We start from the raw sequence: 18,787 nt of genomic DNA, 5'->3' as shown, positions 1-18,787 counted from the left end.
TCTCTATGGCTTTCATAGATTATGAAAAGGCATTTGAGTAGAGATACCAGCAGTCATAGAGGCATTATGTAATCAAGGAGTACAGGAGGTTTACGTAAATATCTTGGAAAATATCTACAGAGATTTCATAGCTACCTTAATTCTCCACAAGAAAATTAGAAAAATACCTATAAAGAAAGGGATCAGACAAGGAGACACAATCTCTCCAATGCTATTCACTGCATGCTTGGAAGAAATATTCAATTAACCTGGGAAGGCTTAGGAGCAAGAATCAATGGTGAGTATCTCGGCAACCTTCGGTTTGCAGATGACATTGTCCTGTTCAGCAACACTGGAGATTAGTTACAACAAATGATTGAGGACCTTAACAGAGAGAGTGTAAGAGTGGGGTTGAAGATTAATATGCAGAACAACAAAGATAATCATGAATAGCTGAGCAAGGTAACAAACTAGAGTTCAGGATAACCGGTCAGCCTCTAGAGTCTGTGAAGGAGTATGTTTACCTAGTGAAGTGATCGCAGGGGATCCTGATCATGAGAAAAAAGATTTACAGAATAATAAATATGGGCTGGAGCGCATATCGCAGGCATTGTCAGATCCTGATTGGAAGCTTACCATTATTATTTAAAAGAAAGGTGTACAATCGGTGCATTCTACCGGTGCTAACATAACAGGCAGAAACATGGAGACTGACAAAGAAGCTCGAGAACAAGTTAAGCACCGTGCAAAGAGCGATGGAATGAAGAAGGTTAGGCGTAACATTAAGAGATGGGAAGAGAGTGGTGTGGATTAGAGAGCAAAAGGGGATAGCCAATATTCTAATTGACATTAAGAGAAAAAAATAGAGCTAGGCAGGTCATACAATACATAGGTTAGCTAACTGGTGGACCATTAGGGTTACAGAATGGGTGCCAAGAGGACGGAAGCGCAGTCGAGGATGGCAGAAGACTAGGTGGGGTGATTAAATTAAGAAATTCACAGGCGCTATTTAATTGGCACCGGCTGGTGCATGACGGCGGTAATTGGAGATCGCAAGGAGAGGCCTCAACTGGGAATTACTAGACATGCGCCGTAAGAAGTTGAGGCTGAAGTTTTTCCATGCTATTTATTATTCAGCTGTTCGGGTTGATCGCGAAAAGTTTGTGCTAGAGCCTTTTTATATATCCAATCGTGTTGACCATGATTTTAAGGTCCGTGAATTTGCGACTAAAACTGAATTGTTTAGAATGTCTTTCTTTCCTAAAACCATTAGGGAATGGAATAGACTGCCGAGTGATGTTGTGAGGGTTGAATCAAATGATGCTTTTTTTTGATCTTGTAGATTGTAGATGTGCATTGCTAAGGGCTTTGACTTGTTTTTCGTTTTTTTTTCGATTTTCCTCTTTTGTTATCACTTTTAACAGTGTACAGGAGCAGAGGTGTCGTATGTATTTCTTCTTGTACCCCCCCCCACTGTAATGCCTTGGCGCTGTGGGTTCCTTAATAAATAAATAAATAAATAAAAGGATGGTTGCAACAAAGACTGTCGCTGCAGCCAATGCTTAAACAAGGGAACTTGCTTTCATCAAAGACACACCTTGCTGGAGGCAAGTTTTGTCTGAACGTAGCTCCAGCGACATTCCTAGTTCTGCCCCTTGCTGATCACTTCGAGCCTCTATCTTGTTGCGAACATGTGTTTTCTTTGGATATGAAAAGTTAATGAACACAGCAGGTGAAGAAAAGCAGCAGTAGAAGTCATGATATATCAGAGGCAAGGTTTTTTATTAGATTTCATTGACAGTCAAAAAATAAGGGGGGGAGGGGAGCTCGTGTTTTAGAACTCCGGTTCCAGGGATATTGTTTATTATTCAAGTTATTCACAAATCGCAAAAGGTAAGTTACTCGCCTTTTGTTTATAGACAACCCTTCACCCAAAGAGCTGTCGCCCTAGCAAAGTTAACACCGAAGGCCGGTGGATTGGCGTAGAGTCACTGGAAAAAATTGAAATTTTTTCCAGTGACTAGATTGGCGCACCGGAAAGTAGTCAGTGACACTGCGCATGCGCAGGGTGTGAAGTGGGTGAAGTTAACGTCTCGTAAAGTCTGCTCGAGTTCTTTTGTCAGCACATCTGAGAACGTTCAGAAAGTCTGCCTAAGCACGGGGAGTAGGACCATATCCAATTCGGCCGGGGTAATGACGTCACATTTTATTTAAAAACTATTGTACTGATTAGACATGTTCTTTTTATCATTCCCTGTTCGTGTCTTTCTGTGGCGCAGTTTCGGAGGCATGAATAGCCCACGATACACTTTCTAAATATGCAACATGCAGGTTTGGAACGACGAGTAAAAGCGAAACCCACACCATGCCTACACTCTTAAAACTGTTGCACCCTTTGGGGCTTATCTTGTCCCACAACAATAATCGTCATCTGTCTTGCCCGAGTTTCCTTTCTTGAAAGCTCGGCGCTCGCTACTTTCCTGTCGAGAATGCTGCGTCACACTGATAACGCGCATGCCGTTCGTGACTGGGAAGTACCGGGCTCGCAGCGTTAAAGAAAGGAAACGCGGGCAAGACAGATGACGATTATCGTTGTGGGACAAGATACGCCTCAAAGGGTGTAAATATTTCTACGAGTGTACCCTCCGAGTAGATATCCTCGCGCGCGTAGCCGTCTGTCGTGATGTAACATTTTTGTTATTGTTGTTTATTTTTGATATTAAATTGAAAACAAATATTCTCAATGTTTTCTTGCTTTTATTTTCTTCGTGTACAGGATCTGCCATGCTTCGCTCCCGTTTAGCCTTGTGAAAACATAGCCATGCATAGCCATAACATGGCCATAGTGCAATAGCCGCAGCCGCTTGCGGACGCCAGTTTCGGTGTCGCGAAAAGTTTTTCGCTGGTGAGCATGGGTGAACCCGCACAAGACCCGTAGAACTGTACGTCTAATGATGTGACTGGAAGCCCTCAGTATTCCGTGACCCCTCTGGCAGCGCATCGGCTGATTCGTCTACGTTGCAAAGTTTTCTGCCGCTTGCTTTCGTGCCGCTCGAACTTCTCGGGGACGCACCAGCAGGGGAGGCAATGCCGGCCGCGCAGAGCGTGCGCATGGCAGGAGCTGCGGCGGCATGTCGACTGCCGCCGATGCCGTCGGCGCGCGACCTTCTACGCATGTACGGCATCCGCGCAATGCGCAAGTTGTCCCAAAACTTCCTGCTTGACCCCAAGTTGGCCAGGAGGCTGGTGCGCGCTTGCGGCAGCGTGCGCGATAAGCACGTCATCGAGGTAGGACCCGGGCCTGGGTGCCTCACCAGACCCCTGCTAGAGCGCGGAGCACGGCGGGTCGTGGCCATCGAGAAGGACAATCGATTCGCCCCTACGCTGGATGTGAGTAACCACGTGCTATTCTACCTGCAGCAAGCTGTGGCGGCGTTGGGCGAATGAAGTGCGTGAACTCCCTTTACGGAAGGCAGCGCTATCTCGCCGTGCAGTGCTGCTTCTGTTCACTTAATTTGCTGTCGGTGCTGTTCGTACAGCGGCGCTTTTCGTGCTTCCGTCCGTGAGCGCAGTTTGTCACTCGCGTCGTGTGAGGTGTTTAGACTTAGTAAGAGCCCGTACAGCATTAATGAGCTTCTCTGCCCCGACTGCCCAGAAGAGCTAATAGGAGAGCTGCGTAGATCAGATCACTGATGTGCCTGTAATTGCCAGTCTGCCGACGAATGATCTACCAGTAATGCCTGCGCACTTATTTAGCTCGTCACGTAACGAGAGAAAAAACAAGGTTAATGCCATCTGGGCATAGAAAAAAAAAATGGCAAACTTGAGCGCTCGCCGTTTGCCCTCTTTCTGTAAGTCCACTTTAGAGTGCTGTTTCCTCTCCATTACCCGCGTATACATATATCAAAGGAGTTAGCACTCTCAATGGCGAATATATCTAAAAGTGTGATCAGAAACCCTCATTGCTTTTGTATTGTTCTATCGGTGGTTGCTTTTTGTTTGCAGATCCTGTCTGAAGCCAGCGAGGGCCGACTACAGGTGGTGTTGGGTGACATCTTTCACCAGCATTTGCAGGAGTTCATACCAGAGTGAGTGAGCATGATGCGTGATACTGTATACACCCAGAGCTGGCGCTATGAGGAAAGGAAACCACCGAGGAGCTTGCGGCAAAGCATTTTGTTGAGCTGCGATCCCGATGAGAGAAGTCTTGCCCGATGCTCCAACTCTTTCGCACACTTACCAGTTCAAAGTCGAAGCTCCGAACACAACTCGCTAGAACCTTTCAGGCCTGATTGTTTACTGCAGCTAATGAAATGTCCAAAAACAACACGATTGTGACACTGAAAAGGCAGGCAGCATTGGTGTGTCTGCCCAACACCATGGCACCATTTTTAAAACCTAGAAGGTCCATACTTCCACTGCATCTCCGCCAATAATGTCCACACACACAGACATGCACGCACGCATACAAAAGCAGCGGCATTAACACGAAGGTAATAAAATTGGTAACTCTTCTGTGACTTTCAGTAGATGAAAGAAAATCCTTGGACGAGTGAGACCTTATCACTGGAGAAAATGCCTGGACTAGTGAGACTCGTCTTTGGAAAGAAAAGGGTTGAAGGCCAACTACAATGAAATTTCGCTTTGATTATCTTGGTTATGAATGAGTATAGCACGTACTGTTGAGGCAATCTTAGCATAGTGGCAGGGCTGGTAATTGTCTTATTTTTCATATTGGTTACCTTTAAATAGCACCTAACCAGACGGTGCATGTACCTGATGGTTAGCCGATTTGACATAATTGCCAGCACGTCGCGTCTGAGATCTTTCAGCTTTTCGTGGGCAGTGCCTATGCCAAGGAGTCGTGCATGCTGAGTTGTGTGTCGCTTCCAGCGAATGGTAAGGGCGGCATTTGCTTTCAGTTTCAGTAGCTGAAATGTTTACTTTTGTGAGCATTTTGCAGTGCAGCCACCTTTATTTCGAACGTAGAATTTTGGGCGGAGGCTGTTCCATGATAAAACTGTCTGAAACTAGGCCTTTTACACGGTCTGAAATTTCGTTCCGATTGGCCTTGAACCTTGTCTTTCATTCCTTGCAGGGAGCTAGGTGTGCCGTGGGACTCGGATGACATACCCGAGGTCTGCCTGGTGGGCAACCTGCCATTTAGCGTTGCCAGCCCACTTCTGGTGAGCTGGCTGAGGCAGATATCGCTACGCGAGGGCCCCTTCCAGCGTGGGCGTGTGCCTCTCAGCCTGACCTTTCAACTGGAGGTGGCCGAGCGCATTGGTGCCCCCATCCTGGACCCACAGCGGTGCCGTCTCTCCATCCTCTGCCAGAACTACTGCACCACCCAGCACAGGCTTACGCTCAATGGTAGGGTGACACGTTCGCTGCCTACCACCCGACACACGCTTACACTCAATAGAAGGGTGACATGTTCCCTTTCTGCTACAGTCTAATGTAAACACTTTATGCCCAATTTATATCCTAGTGTACCTACTTTATGCCTAGTTCGTACTTTTTACAGTGTAATTGGCTGGAACCCAACTAGCCATTGACTAGGGATCCAGATGTTTGTACAGTCGAAACCACTTATAACAATATTCAAGTGCCATGAAAATTCTGTCTTTATGACTGATAAAATTTATAACCAGGTTGCTTGAAAAAAGAAAAGCAAAATAGAGGGACCTGGATGGCAGAGCTGTTGTGAAAAAAGTATAATGTCATTGAGGCCAATGCCCTTCCCCACCACCTTCCTCCATCCGGCTGCTGATTGTGTTGACTCGTTTAACTGTTTAACTCTGCTTCTTGTGCACACCAATCGTGTGTAACAAGCCACAGCTGTCAGCATTCAAAAATGGCGCTGCTGTGACAACTGCTAAGATGTGTCACGAGCGGCAAGTGACATGCGAGCTCTGCCAAGGCATGCTTTGGTGGCCCCGAAAGGGGCCTGTTAAAAGATACGAGAAGGTTGCCGTTGCAGCCTCTCAGATTGAGAAATACAGAAGAAATGCTGGGGCGAGATCGCCACAAGCATCACGCCACATACTTCTCACTGGCTTGCATGAGAATGCCGCATGTCAATGCCTTTGTGACGATCACCTCGTCGGTTGGAAGTTCTGATGTTTCCAACGTGTTGTCTGCATGTAGAAACTCTTCAAGTCCTGAAGCATCTTCATCGACTGTGGACCAAAGTTCAGGCATCGCTTTGTTGGTGGGAGCTTTGCAGGCTCCGTACAAGTCACTGCTGCCTCGGCCAAAGCACGCTTTCCTAAAGTAGTTCTGCACTGTAGAAGCGCTTACTTCGGACCATGTACTGAAGATAAACTGCATGGCCATCAATAAATTGATCGTCAAGTTTGGTTGCTCCCTGCTGATCCGCATGGCCACGTCCATCAACAAGACTAACTTGTTCCGGAAGCAGCGACGATACAAAACCTTAAAATTGACAATCACACCGACGTCCATGGGCTGCAAGCCTGCCATCGTGTTTCGCAGCAGGAAAGAAACTTCCACGCTTAAGAGCTTAGGCATGGAGTGATGGGCACTGCAATTATGTAGGATGAGTGCCACCTTCCTCTATGCTGATCGAACTCCAAGAGCTACTCACAAAAATGTTCTTGCATTATCCATGCCTTGCAGTTGTGGCAGTAGTGTACCTGTACTGGCATCCTGGCAGCACCGTGGAAGCAGTGGGGATATTTGGGGCGTAGCTCTTTAGAACCCATTCCTGCGTTGAGCGTTGGCATGCCTCGGCGTCAACGTCGTTGATGTAATTGAGTGAATGAGCAGAGTGAAGAATGAAAGAGCGAATGCAGAGTGCAGTGGGGAATGAAAAGTGAAGAGAGTGCGAGAAGGAAAGCGGAGGAGGAGGCTACAGTGAAAGGTGAGGCAGAAAGTTGAAGAGGAGAAAGCGTGAGAAGAAAGGCATAGTGCCACTCTGCGGCTATGATGACTATGAGATGACACAAACGAGGCAGAGAAACCACGTGGCCAGGAACAACTTCGATGCAACCAACAAAGATGAACACGAGCAACTTAATCCATTGCAGAACTGCAAAATGAGGAGCCAGCAAGCAATCTGGGAGCAGCACTGTCAGCACAGTTGGCGTGATCCATTCATGATGGCGGTGTGGCATAGAGCTATGTTGCCAGCCCATTCATGTTAAAGGAGTAGAAGGGCAACGAGAGAGAGGCGCGCAAGTCTGTTGATGTGCAGAAGACTATAAAACAGGTTCCATTGTATGAGCATGTGCAGCATTGTAGCGGTGGGGAGGGTACAGCAGCTTGAATTTCTCTTTTTCCTTTTTCTTTACAAAGATTTCGCATTCGATTACCTTTCAGCACAGACATCCAGCAGCCAGACTTCATTGTTATAACTGATACTGTGGCATGGGGGCATATAGTAAGCGGGTTATTTCACCGTAGAAAACATACAAAAGTTCACCATGTAGCAGCTTCTCAATGTATCTATTACCTGTATGTATTACCAATTACCAATGTATGTACCTGGTATCTCTATTAGTGGGTTTGACTGTATGCACTTTTGCTTGTTCCTCTGTCCTGTATGAACATTCATGATGGTGATGCTTGTTGCCTTTAATTGGCCTGTGTCTCAGCCATCTATGATTAAAAAGGTGTGCTCTAGAAAAAAAGACTGAAGTTCATTTTTTTATTACTTTGAGTGCCCATAAATGGGCACAGGGCTTTGGCAATGGTGCAGCTAGCAAAACCTTAGCAAGTTTACGCCATTTCATGAGCTGCTGGTTAGATTAGTGCAATACCGTCCATTGCACTAGCAGGCTTTGTTGGCATGCTTGCGTTGGCTTCCATGGGCAGCTCCTACAGTTGCTGAGTGGGAGCTTGAAGATTATTGTTTTTATATATATTGAACCCACACATAACGAATTATTGTGTAGCACATCGAACAGCTGTAAAATTTTCTTGAGAACTTTTGGATGAAAGTTTTATATATCGAGTTACCTATATATCAAACTTTTTTGTGATCCCCTTTAGATTTGATATAGTATCCAGGCTCGACTATACTCTTAAAAATAGGTTAGAACAAAGATATTTTTTTGTGAGATGCAAGTTCGTCGTGATGAAGTCCAGCTGTATATTTTTCCTTGCAGGAAGTAGCTTCGTGCCTCCTGCAGCAGTGGACGTTGGGCTGGTGCGACTGGTGCCGTTGAAGGAGCCGCTCATTCGGCATCCCTTTGACCTGATCGAGAAAGTCATCAACGGCCTCTTTAATGGCCGCCAGAAAGTGCTCACAAACGGTGTGAAGTGAGTAACAGATCTGCATTCCACTTCTTCAGAGAGCGGGTTTTCTAAACCAGTGGGGTGACTGCCTTTGTTGTGACCGGAAGCCAGTGAAATGGAGCACAAAGTGGATGGATGTCAGCCCTATATACAGTGTCAAATCGTAAACTGAGCTTGTTGATGCATCCCATCCCCACGATCAATACTTGGGGTCAGCGCAAGAGAGGAAGACAAGATTACACTACACGAGCATAGCTTGTGCTGTATAATATGCTAAAGTTATGGGGTTTTTACGTGCCAAAACCACTTTCTGATTATGAGGCATGCCATAGTGGAGGACTCCGGAAATTTCGACCACCTGGCGTTCTTTAACGTGCTCCTAAATCTAAGTACACGGGTGTTTTCGCATTTCGCCCCCATCGAAATGTGGCCGCCGTGGCCGGAATTCGATCCCGCGACCTCGTGCCTATATAATATGCTTGTGTTGTCTAATATGGGTGCTTTTGCTGCCTAATCTTGTTCCAGTTTTCCATGCTGTCAAATTCACTGTAAGTTTATATGCTACTGTCAGCAAAAAAAAAAAAAGTTCACCCTTAGGTCTATGTGAGACCTAAGTGTGGTGCCTCTTGACAGACCAAATAAGGGTTGATTTTGACATCCTGCCGATTGCCTGCTGTTCTAATGCATGGCGCATGAACAATGCTCAGATTTAAAGTGCACTTTGTGCCATCATTTACATGTAACTTAGCGATTGGTGAGATCAGACTAGAATGGCAGATTGGCTTGCCAGCTGTGGGCTGGCCATTGGACAAAACACGCATGTGTATTCAAAATGTGCTATTTAATTGGCTATTGCTGAGCGGAATTTTTACTTCTACTACTGCTTTATCCTATAGCGCAGAACGGGCTATAACGCAGTCTTTTTCGCATCCCGTTTACCTTTCCATAGAACTCCATATGCATACCGATTATAGTGCATCGAGGCAGCAAGAAGGCTTCCCAGTGAGGTGAGCTGGTTGAAGGGAGGGTGGCCAAGGGGAATGCGGAGGGGGAGACGCAGATCAAAGAACCGTGGAAAGAAAGAAAGAAAAATTAAAAATGAATAAAAGATGCCGCGCCAAGATTGTTAGTAGTATGCGTTCTGTGGGCGCGTGTAGGTTTCCTAGGTGACAGAGAAGCATCCGCTCCAGCTGTTTGTCCGTGGCATGCACACCGCAACAAATGCATGCACATTATTGCTCTTTGGCTCTTCAGTTTTTGTGTGGAAAGTGAATAAAATATTTTAAAACAACAGCCTCATGGAAAAATAGTTTACAGGATTTTGCGGTATGCTGCGCTCTATTGAAAATAATTGGTACCTATTTGAAATTTTATGACGGTCGAGGCTACGGGTGCCTTTTGAGTGCAACGTCGGCTCTGCGGTGCTGTCACTTTAGGCTGTGTTCCGCAGACTTAAGTTTGGAGCTTGTAGGCTTTGTGTACACATGTGAGTCTTTGCCATTCCTGCCAGTACGAGTACGTGGCAACTTAGGTGTTTGCAGCAGTTGCTGTGACTGGCCGCCTGCAAACCCAAATTCCACAGTTGAGCCTGTGAGCATGGTAATTGTCAACAGGTACAAACACGTCAAGGATGAGCTTCCCACAATGGCATGCTGTCTGACACTCCTGCCAGCTGGGTGGGAGTGTCCTTCCTCAGAAAATTTTTGAGGCAGGAGATTCATGAGGCAATGTAATTTATTAGTGATGTCATTCTATGATTAGTTAGAAAACTGTTTCAGGGCCCCTTTAGCACGGGAAAAACAGTCAATTTCTTCTATACTTCGTTACTAGTATTTTTTTACTGAGCCATAGGAAATCAATCAATTTGATTGATAGCTTTTCCATGCGGCGCTAAACATTTACTTCGTTGTTCATTCTACAAGCAACATAATTTACTGTATGGATTAAAGATGGCACTTTTATTTTTAGTTAGATTGTCTATACATGTATTTGGCAGGTTGGCGACTGTAGAAAAATAACTGTTTTAAGAAGTGGTTGAAATTGACCTCTGCTTTCTGTTGCACATCCCATATAACCGAGCACGAAATGCGTGCTTTGACAGATCTGGCTGCACAATTTTCAAATGACAGCAGTGGTGAAGACTTGGCTCGTCTAGTAGTATTGTAATCTTTTGCTCAAAAACCTACATTAACATTAGAAGTGGGTGAATGTTAAGTTTTTCTAATGCGAATCGAATACAAATAATAAGTGTCCAATATTAAAAAGTTGGCCGCAGATGCACTCATCTACAGCAAGAATATTTATTGAAGCATAATTAATTAGCTACTGTGTTTGTACTGACTAGTAAAAAAAGAAAAAGAAAGAGACAGCCAACTATCATGGACAGTTGGGATTGGTTTTAAACACGAGATTATGAATTGCAATTAAAAGAACTGCATAAATAGCGTGTCAGCATCTTGAGAGCCTTACTTCAAACAAGCTTTCTAAGAATGAGTGCCTGCTGTATGACTAGCTTTCCAAGAACACTTAATAAATGGTTGTTGAATAAAGATCTGGGCCCGTATTCACGGAACATCTTATGCCAGAGTGGTTCGTTAGAGAAAATTAAAGAAAATCCTGATGCTTGGCATATCATTAGCTAAGCCAGCTGGCCAATGGCAAAGAGCATTTACACATCAAAAGCTTCGTGAATTCAGCCACAGAGGTTGTCAAAAAGGAAAAGAAAGAAGCAGCTTTAGGACTTGTGTGTCGTAGACACAAACAAACAGACACGTTGAAAGGAAAGCATCACTGGATGTAACGTAAGAGATAAAACTGATACATGACTAGACTGCAAGGAACGATAAATTACAGACTACAAGCAATAATCGCTGCTTATCGTGTAGGCTTCCGCCGCGAAACTGAAAACAAAGCTTGTAATACCCATTTTGTTTCTTCATTGCTTTGAAAACATTTGTCGTTGTTTCACTTCTGATAATTTACAATACTTTCTTTAACAAGCAGAGAACAATAACTCAATTTTATTATATACAGTGGAATCTTGATAAATGGAAATCACTTAACTGGAACTGCCTCTTGAACGGAACACCATCCTCATGGTTGGTTTTGTATTCATGAAATTGTATTCAGCTTTGTCTCTCAATAAATGGAACTCCTGATAAATGGAACCAATTTCCCTGGTCTCTTGAGGCTCCGTTTAAAGAGAGTACACTGTAGTTGATTCTTGCAGAATATTTGTTTAGTTTGGATATGCAAAAATATGGAGTAGTTCATTTGTAAATATGAATAGTTAGTGTGTAATACTTTATTTGTATTCAACGAGAAGAAAGGGGGTTAACCAAGGGACCCGATTTTTTATTAGTCATTAGAAGAAGCCAACAAACACTCGCACCAAGGACAACATAGGGGAAATTACTTGTGCTTTAACAAATGAAATAAAGAAACGGTAAATTAATGGAAATGAAAGTGGATGAAAAAACAACTTGCTGCAGGTGGGAACCAAACCCACAACCTTCGCATCACCCCACAACCTTCGCATTGTTGTCCTTGGTGTCAGTGTTTGTTGGCTTCTTCTAATTTATTTCTATTCGAAACACTGAATATTCACCCATTCATAATTAAGGTACCTTAAACATTGACACAGTCTGTGAAGTGCATATTGTTCTTGTTTTTTTAGCTTATATATACACTGCTATATTTATACAATGTTTCTGCAGGTGGTAAACATACGAAATGAAAAACAATAAATATTACTCAACGCAATTGGTGTTGCTCAATACTACACAAGAATAAAGAACAACACAAAGGCAAATTTACATGTAAACAATCTCATAAATGGAGATGCATTTCATAATTTAACAAGGAATCCTGTTTTACTGTTTGTTCAAACTGGTTGTTCTATTTAAAATGTTGTAGTAATGCCTAGTGCGATTTAATTATTTTTCCTTGTAGCAGTTTGAGTTTCTTTTTTTTTATGCATGTTTCAGCTGTATATGTACAATATCACCACAATACCGTATATACTTGTGTAATGGGCGCGGTGTGTAAAAGACGCACACAGAACTTTCTAAAAAATATCCCCCCAAAAATATATTTAAAAGTTACCTATGTATAAGCCGTACCCTTGATTTTTGAGAAAGTTGACACTGTGATCTGTTGTGTGGTGCGAGAATTCCAAAGCTTGTTTTTTTAATCGGTGGCAAAGCAAGGCAGCTGTGCCGAGTTTTTGGTGCCTCCAGGTAGCAAAAGCACAGCCTTCGAGATTTAGCGGCTGCCTCCGAGACGCTGTGTCGCTGGTCTGTGGGACATCACCAGCCGGCAGGTTGGTGATGTCCCACATGTCTATGGGAATAGCCAAGAATAGTCAGAGCCAGCACAAATGAGTAGTGTAGTTCAGTAAAGGCAAGCACCACTGAAAATATTTACGAAAAAAAAAATGATGCGTTTTTCTCCGCGTGATGCCTTCACCCCTGATTTTCACCCCAAATCTCGGAAAAAGCCTGCGGCCATTACACAAGTACATACGGTAAATACTTTCTGTCGTTTGGAGGTTTCACTCGGACAAGAGCACGGAGTCCATTGAAGGCAGACGTTCTGCAGAAGCTTGGCTAGGCAGTTCGATCTCTTGAGGCTTTAAAGGGGACGCTAAAGAGAAGTGCTTAATTTCACTGATGACATATTCTCTGGAAACTTCATTTTTCTTAATTACATGGTAAAAACGATTGCTTACTAGAAGAGAAAATGGAGGCTATACTTCCATTTTAGAACTCCGCGCCAAAACCCCAGGGCTGGTATTTCGCTGCGACATCATGGATTTAAGAGGTTTTTTTTTTCTTTCCCATATGGGCCATTGTGATGTGGTAAAGGTTCTCGGAACTGTCCAAGTTCTGTCCTTGGTTTCTTAACGAAACTGTATAGCCTGGACTTAGCAATAAACACTCGACTAGGCCCGAGCAGACGGCATCAAAGTTTATGACGTCAAGTCTGTGCTTCGCTTTTTCATCTTTTCCGGCTTTTAAATAGCCTCCTCTCCGAGTAAAAGTGGCCTTCTTTGGTACTGCAGAAGGGCAAGTGACTAATAAATCTCAACTTATTTTTCTATTCAGTAAACGTCACCCCATATTGTAATGCTGTTGTGGTTTATGATAATGCAACGCTTGTAAATGGCTTATGGTGAGCTCACTCAATGTGGCAGTCTGCTCGCCACTTCTGATAAACATCTTAAAAGTGTGAGAAATCGACTTGACGCGCGGAGTACTGTTTAACGCGTGGTGCCGTATTGTGGTGCAGGAACCTGTTTCCCCGTAACCGCGAAGAATTGGTGCCGCGCCTCGTAACATTGGCCGACGTTGATCCCACGACGAGGATCCTCCAGTTGACTGTGGAAGAGATTGGACGCTTGTGCGACGTCTACGAACAGTTTTGCTCGGAGGAGCCCGAACTGCGACGGTACCACTTCAGGCTGGGACGCTGACGGTACCCGCCCATAGGAACAAGTGATTCTTGGTGAATGCAGAGGAAGAATTCAGTCATTTGCAGCGCTCGTCGAAGTGCGTTGCAGCTTGTCTCATTCACCATTGTGTTGACATGTAGTCAGTGGCGTAGCCAGTTGGGGGGGGGGGGGTCACACTGGGCGCGGCCCCCCACCCTTCTCCCCTCTAAAGTTTCTGTGTCAGCATGCGGTCTGCCAAGTCTCCCCTCCCGCCCACGACACCCTCCTCGTCCCCGGTCAATTGCACCCACAGGAAAAAAAGAACTTTCCTGCTGCGCCACTTCATGCAGTTGTAGCCATAGGGTCTTATTCAAACGGCGAATTTCGGGGGTTTGATACGGAGCAGCATTTGTTCTATACTGGTTGAGCCAGAGTGGCTGTACATTTTTAATTTGCTATTTTCAATTGCCTCGCTCCACAATGGATCGCTCCCTCTTACTCAGCCGTTTAGGCACGGATTCAGCCAAAAGTTCTGGAACGTGCCGTACCTTTTGCTGGCTGCGTGTGAAAAATGCTGGTGTGGTCGAGCATAGAGCAGGATGTTTTCCTCTGGCAGATACGGATTTTTGAAATGTGAGTGGGATTCAAGTGCTTGATTGATAACTAATGTTTTGCTTTATAAACGATCTGTGGAATTCACTACTAGATTACTGGAGGGAAGCCTGATGAGGCAGTTGTTGAACCACTGTGACGAATCATGGATAGGTTATAGAGTTTTGTACGATTTGGCATAAATTTGTAGAGAAGGCACATAGTGGCTTCTTTATACAGTGGACTCTCGTTAAACGGAACCTCAAGGGACCGGGAAAACATGTTCCGTTTATCAGGAGTTTCGTTTAGAGAGAGAATGTTCAAGATTTCGCAATCCGTTCCGGACTGCTTGGTCCCGGCGAGGCAGGCGTGCGCGCAATTGGCAGTCTCCGCTGAAGCGGATCTCAGATGCAAAATCTAGGTATTAAAGAGGACGGTACGCTATGGGCACAAACTTTATTGCACAAAAGCGGTAAGCAATGAACTTTTTTTCAGAGCACTACTAAAATTTAAAAAAAAAATCTCAGTAGTCCACTTATTCCGCGGAGATCAGTGGGAACTGCGATTTATTGGCTTGTTAAAAAGGACTTTATGTTTGCTTGTTTGAGCTCTCGCAACCGTTTTCTTTGAATGGCACCACTCATACTAGACAGGCTGCTCAAAAACAGTTCAGAACCTTCTTCTCGTTGGAAGAAACTCTTCAGCATTTGGACTGCCGGTTCCGCCTGCGCAGGTGTCACCACAGGATCAGAGTCGGCAGTCTCGTGTTCGACTTCTTCATAGTCGTCTTCGCTTTCATCGGGGGGGACAGACATCAGCTACAATGCTGATGTCTGCTACAACACTTGGCGACGAAATGTCGCAGACGACGCTAAACAGAGGATGTAAGGCTGAAGCCTAACAACAGCAAGCGCACCGTGACAGAGAGCAAGCGATGCGGTTACAGTGTGCGAGAAAGAAGGGGAGACAGTGATGCGTACCACGATGGGGCTCTGCGTGAACGTCAAGTTGTGGTTTCGAGTCTATTTTCGGTTCCGTTTATGCGGTGGTCTGAAAATTCGAGTTCCGATTAACGGGATTTTTTTTACATGGCCTTAATACAAAACCAACCAACTGCGAGGCGTTTGTTCCGTTTAAGCGTTGATTCCGTTTAACCGATTTCCGTTTATCGAGATTCTACTGTAGTTCTTTATAGTTAGATGTGTTCCATGATAGTTTCAAGTTTCTTTATGGCAGTTGAGCATTTTATGTTCACTACTCGGTAATCTCCCATGCATAAATAAATGGCGACACTAGGGAGTGTCTTTGTTGCTAAATCTAAATACAGTCAACGTCCGATTTTTCAGACCCCCTAGGGGTCGCGAAAACGTCCGAAAAAATCGGGCAATCTGAAAAAATGAATGCTCGCATTACTGCCCCTACGGGCTCAAATCGCCGCAGACATGTCAGCAATAGTTCTAAATGCCTGCCAGTATAGTTATTAGCCGTATCGGTGCTCGTACTATGATATGAGACGGCAGGTTTCTGCATATATAATTAAGGAAAACATACCTTGGCCCGTGACTGTTGCCCCTTCCCACAATTTATATGCTTCGCCGCAATACATCGCGTATGCGTCACCGCTTAACAATGTTGTATAAAGGCGAAGCTGACTTTCGGGAACTGGTATTAGGCAACGTGCCATGCGTTCCGAGCTTCATGTATTGGCGAGAATTACAAAGGCGGAGTCGGTGCCATTACTAACAGCGGCGAATTGTTTTAATGAAATACATGCCACCGAAGAGTAAGAAGCTTGGTAGTGAACGTCGAAGTAGCTAGGCCTAGCGTTACCGTGGTGACTCCCAGCGGATCTGCGTGTGACAGCGCCGGTTCGAGGCAGCGAGATAATTAATATGGCTGTGGTGGTGGCTTCGGTTAATGCTGTTTCAAACCTGTGGACTGCGGTCCTGTTAAAAAGTCCGGAATATCGAATGGCGAAGGTTTTTCGCGTCTTATATTACAGACGTTTTTATACATTGACTCTATGGTGGTACGTGGTGGTGCCACGAAGGCGTCCGAATTATCGGCCGTCCGGAAAATCGATCGTCGACTGTATTCGGTAACAATCATCGTGGATTATTATTTATAAACAATTATTTTTGTTTGCAGTGTTCTCAAGGCCATCAGATGGTTGAAATTAGACCCTGAATTAGTCTAATTATTGTCATGCAGCAAATTTGTGATGATAAATTAGCTATCAAAAAAGCTAAGGTAAGAATTCACAATGCAAAGATGGGGTAAGGTATGCAGACACGGACAAAAGAAAAGAGAAGCGAACAACACGAACGCCAGCATTCGTGTTGTCCACTTCTCTTGTGTCGATGTCTGCGAGCCTTACCCCTCCTTCGCATTGTGCATCCTTACCAACTAGCTCAGCTTTCTGACATTCTAAAAATTCACAAAATTGTTTGAAGCCAGAAGGACAAAACTTAGGTAAATTTGTGTGCTGGCTGTAATTTGCATGCTTGATGTGCGTTCCCGTTGGTTCACGGACACTAGTTCCGAATTTCCCTCTAGTAGTCTTAGCACGAAGCTTTGCGACTGAAGTGATGTGCCTGTTCACTGTACACTGCGTATAGGTTACCTCAATTTCCTCCTGAACTGCTTGTACGACCCTGTGCAACAGATGGCAGCTGAACGCTTTGTTTCACTGTAGAGACAGTAGTACCAACAAGATAGGAAATGCAAAATGTAGCTGTGCCCCTCTGACACATCAGACAAGTGTTCCTGAAGTGTGTGTGTGTGTGTGTGTGGAAAGCTTTACTGCAGAAGCGTGAAAATAACGGAAAGGAGAAGCGACGTGATAAAAATTGTTGGACGCTGTTTGTGGCTCGAGATGGTGCTTTTTTCATCCTGTTACATTACACAAGTGACCTCTGTGGAGCATCTGTAGCCGCCAGTGAACTATTACGGCCGCTGTGCCCACTAGGAGGCTTTGCTTAGCCTTTCATTCTGCAATGCCTTCTCTAGTTGGGCAGTGGGTGTCAACCAACTTGCCCACATCGCTTCTTGAACGTCCTTTTGTGCGTGACTAGACTGACGAGTGCAATCCCTTGAATCCACATGCTAAAGAAATGCTGACATATTTTCGAAGTTGTAGGAACTCTATCACATGTATCTTCCTTTGTAGAAGGATGGCACTTAGCAAGCAGCACAAAGGTGAGTGTTGAAGTTAACCTCAAAATGCCGGACCTGGGATCAGTGACATTAACTTAACAACATAACTTGCTGACGTGCAACAAGACTAGGGGCGACGAAGTTGCCAGTAAAAAATAAACATGAATGCTGTGCAAGTTTCGTCTGACTGTACTCACTCATGGCAGCCGCAGCAATTGCAGGAACAAAGTGTGCCGGTGTATATAGACATCCACCTGCTGCATACAACCGAATCTGTGGCGGTTGATGCTTCCTCATGTTAAAGGTAAAATCTTCATTGAAAAAGGCCCTGAAACACTTTTCCAACTAATCATAGAATGACATCACCGTTAAATTACATTGCTTCATGAATCTCCTGCTTGGAACATTTTCTTGATCCTTCCAACACAAGCGAAGTTAGATGTGCTCATTAGACCAATCATCAGCTTCTCTCACCCAATTTACACTAGCGCGCTGGAAGTTACACAAGGGAGCAATGCCCCGCTGGCCCCGCCCAACACGAGAAGGCACGTGGCGGCCACGGTGTCTACGCTAAGCTTTTCATCTCAGAGACCACGCACATCAAATGCAGCACTGTGCAACTGTTGCGTTAAACTGGCAATGCAAAGGTGAAATATTTTTTTCCGTCTTGTTGAGATCACACACATGTTTTCATTTATTTAACTCAAATGAGCAATAATTGTATTACTGATGCTGAATTCTGATGGCAGATCTTGAGCGCTCCGGGATCACAAGTTTCTACTCTTCTTGGAGCAGCTCTGTCCCAAAACGAGTTTGCGTCCTCGTCCACGATGATACTAACAAGGCGTAGAATTCTTTAGCAGCGAAATGGTGGTGCCGTCCGTCACTGCTTAGAGTGCAACAGTGCATTTCTTGGCAACACTGGGAGATGGCTCTACCATTTTGTTGCTTTACAATTTGGAATTTTTCATTAACATCATGGCGGACAGCACAACTCAATTTACTCTGAACGACACCGGCAGCACTGCGTTTTATGGCAACAGTGATAGATAGCGCTACTGTACTTTTCACAATGACCAATACTTTTCCATTTTGTTGTCGATGCAAACATGTCGCAGTTTATCACGGATGAAACAGACCAGTGCTGCATGCTTGCATCCGAACATATCAAGCAAAAATTAGCAGTTTAGCATGAAATGCCATTTTAGAACTGTTCTACAGTTCTAAAATGGCATTTCATGTTACTACTGCTAATATTTGTTAATTTCACTACAAAAATTCACCCCACCAGACATGGCTGTGGCAATGCTTCTATTAGCCAGTGGACGAGGTTGCCATTGGTAAAAAAGGAACATTGGTTGGAAATTA

General features: G+C 44.6%; 1 protein-coding gene across 1 annotated transcript; it reads left to right on the top strand.

Annotated features, from left to right (window-relative positions):
• The first annotated feature begins 2,773 nt into the window (after positions 1 to 2,773).
• Positions 2,774 to 17,595, top strand: mtTFB1 (mitochondrial transcription factor B1). The gene is made up of 5 exons (XM_065439514.1): positions 2,774 to 3,369; positions 3,985 to 4,067; positions 5,078 to 5,352; positions 8,112 to 8,265; positions 13,531 to 17,595. The coding sequence occupies exons 1-5, from the start codon at positions 3,067 to 3,069 to the stop codon at positions 13,712 to 13,714; spliced, it is 999 nt and encodes a 332-aa protein (XP_065295586.1). The 5' UTR covers positions 2,774 to 3,066; the 3' UTR covers positions 13,715 to 17,595.
• Positions 17,596 to 18,787: the final 1,192 nt, after the last annotated feature.

This window comes from Dermacentor albipictus, chromosome 6 (assembly GCF_038994185.2).
Source record: "Dermacentor albipictus isolate Rhodes 1998 colony chromosome 6, USDA_Dalb.pri_finalv2, whole genome shotgun sequence".
NCBI lineage: Eukaryota > Metazoa > Arthropoda > Arachnida > Ixodida > Ixodidae > Dermacentor > Dermacentor albipictus.
The sequence above is the reverse complement of the archived record's forward strand: the minus strand, read 5'-3'. Positions and strand labels throughout refer to the sequence as shown.

Excerpts from the sequence above, each read along its gene's own strand:
- mtTFB1 (XM_065439514.1), top strand. The coding sequence starts at position 3,067 with ATGCCGGCCGCGCAGAGCGTGCGCATGGCAGGAGCTGCGGCGGCATGT. Across the intron at positions 4,068-5,077 it reads TTGCAGGAGTTCATACCAGA|GGAGCTAGGTGTGCCGTGGG; the intron begins GTGAGTGAGCAT and ends CATTCCTTGCAG. Across the intron at positions 5,353-8,111 it reads GCACAGGCTTACGCTCAATG|GAAGTAGCTTCGTGCCTCCT; the intron begins GTAGGGTGACAC and ends TTTTCCTTGCAG.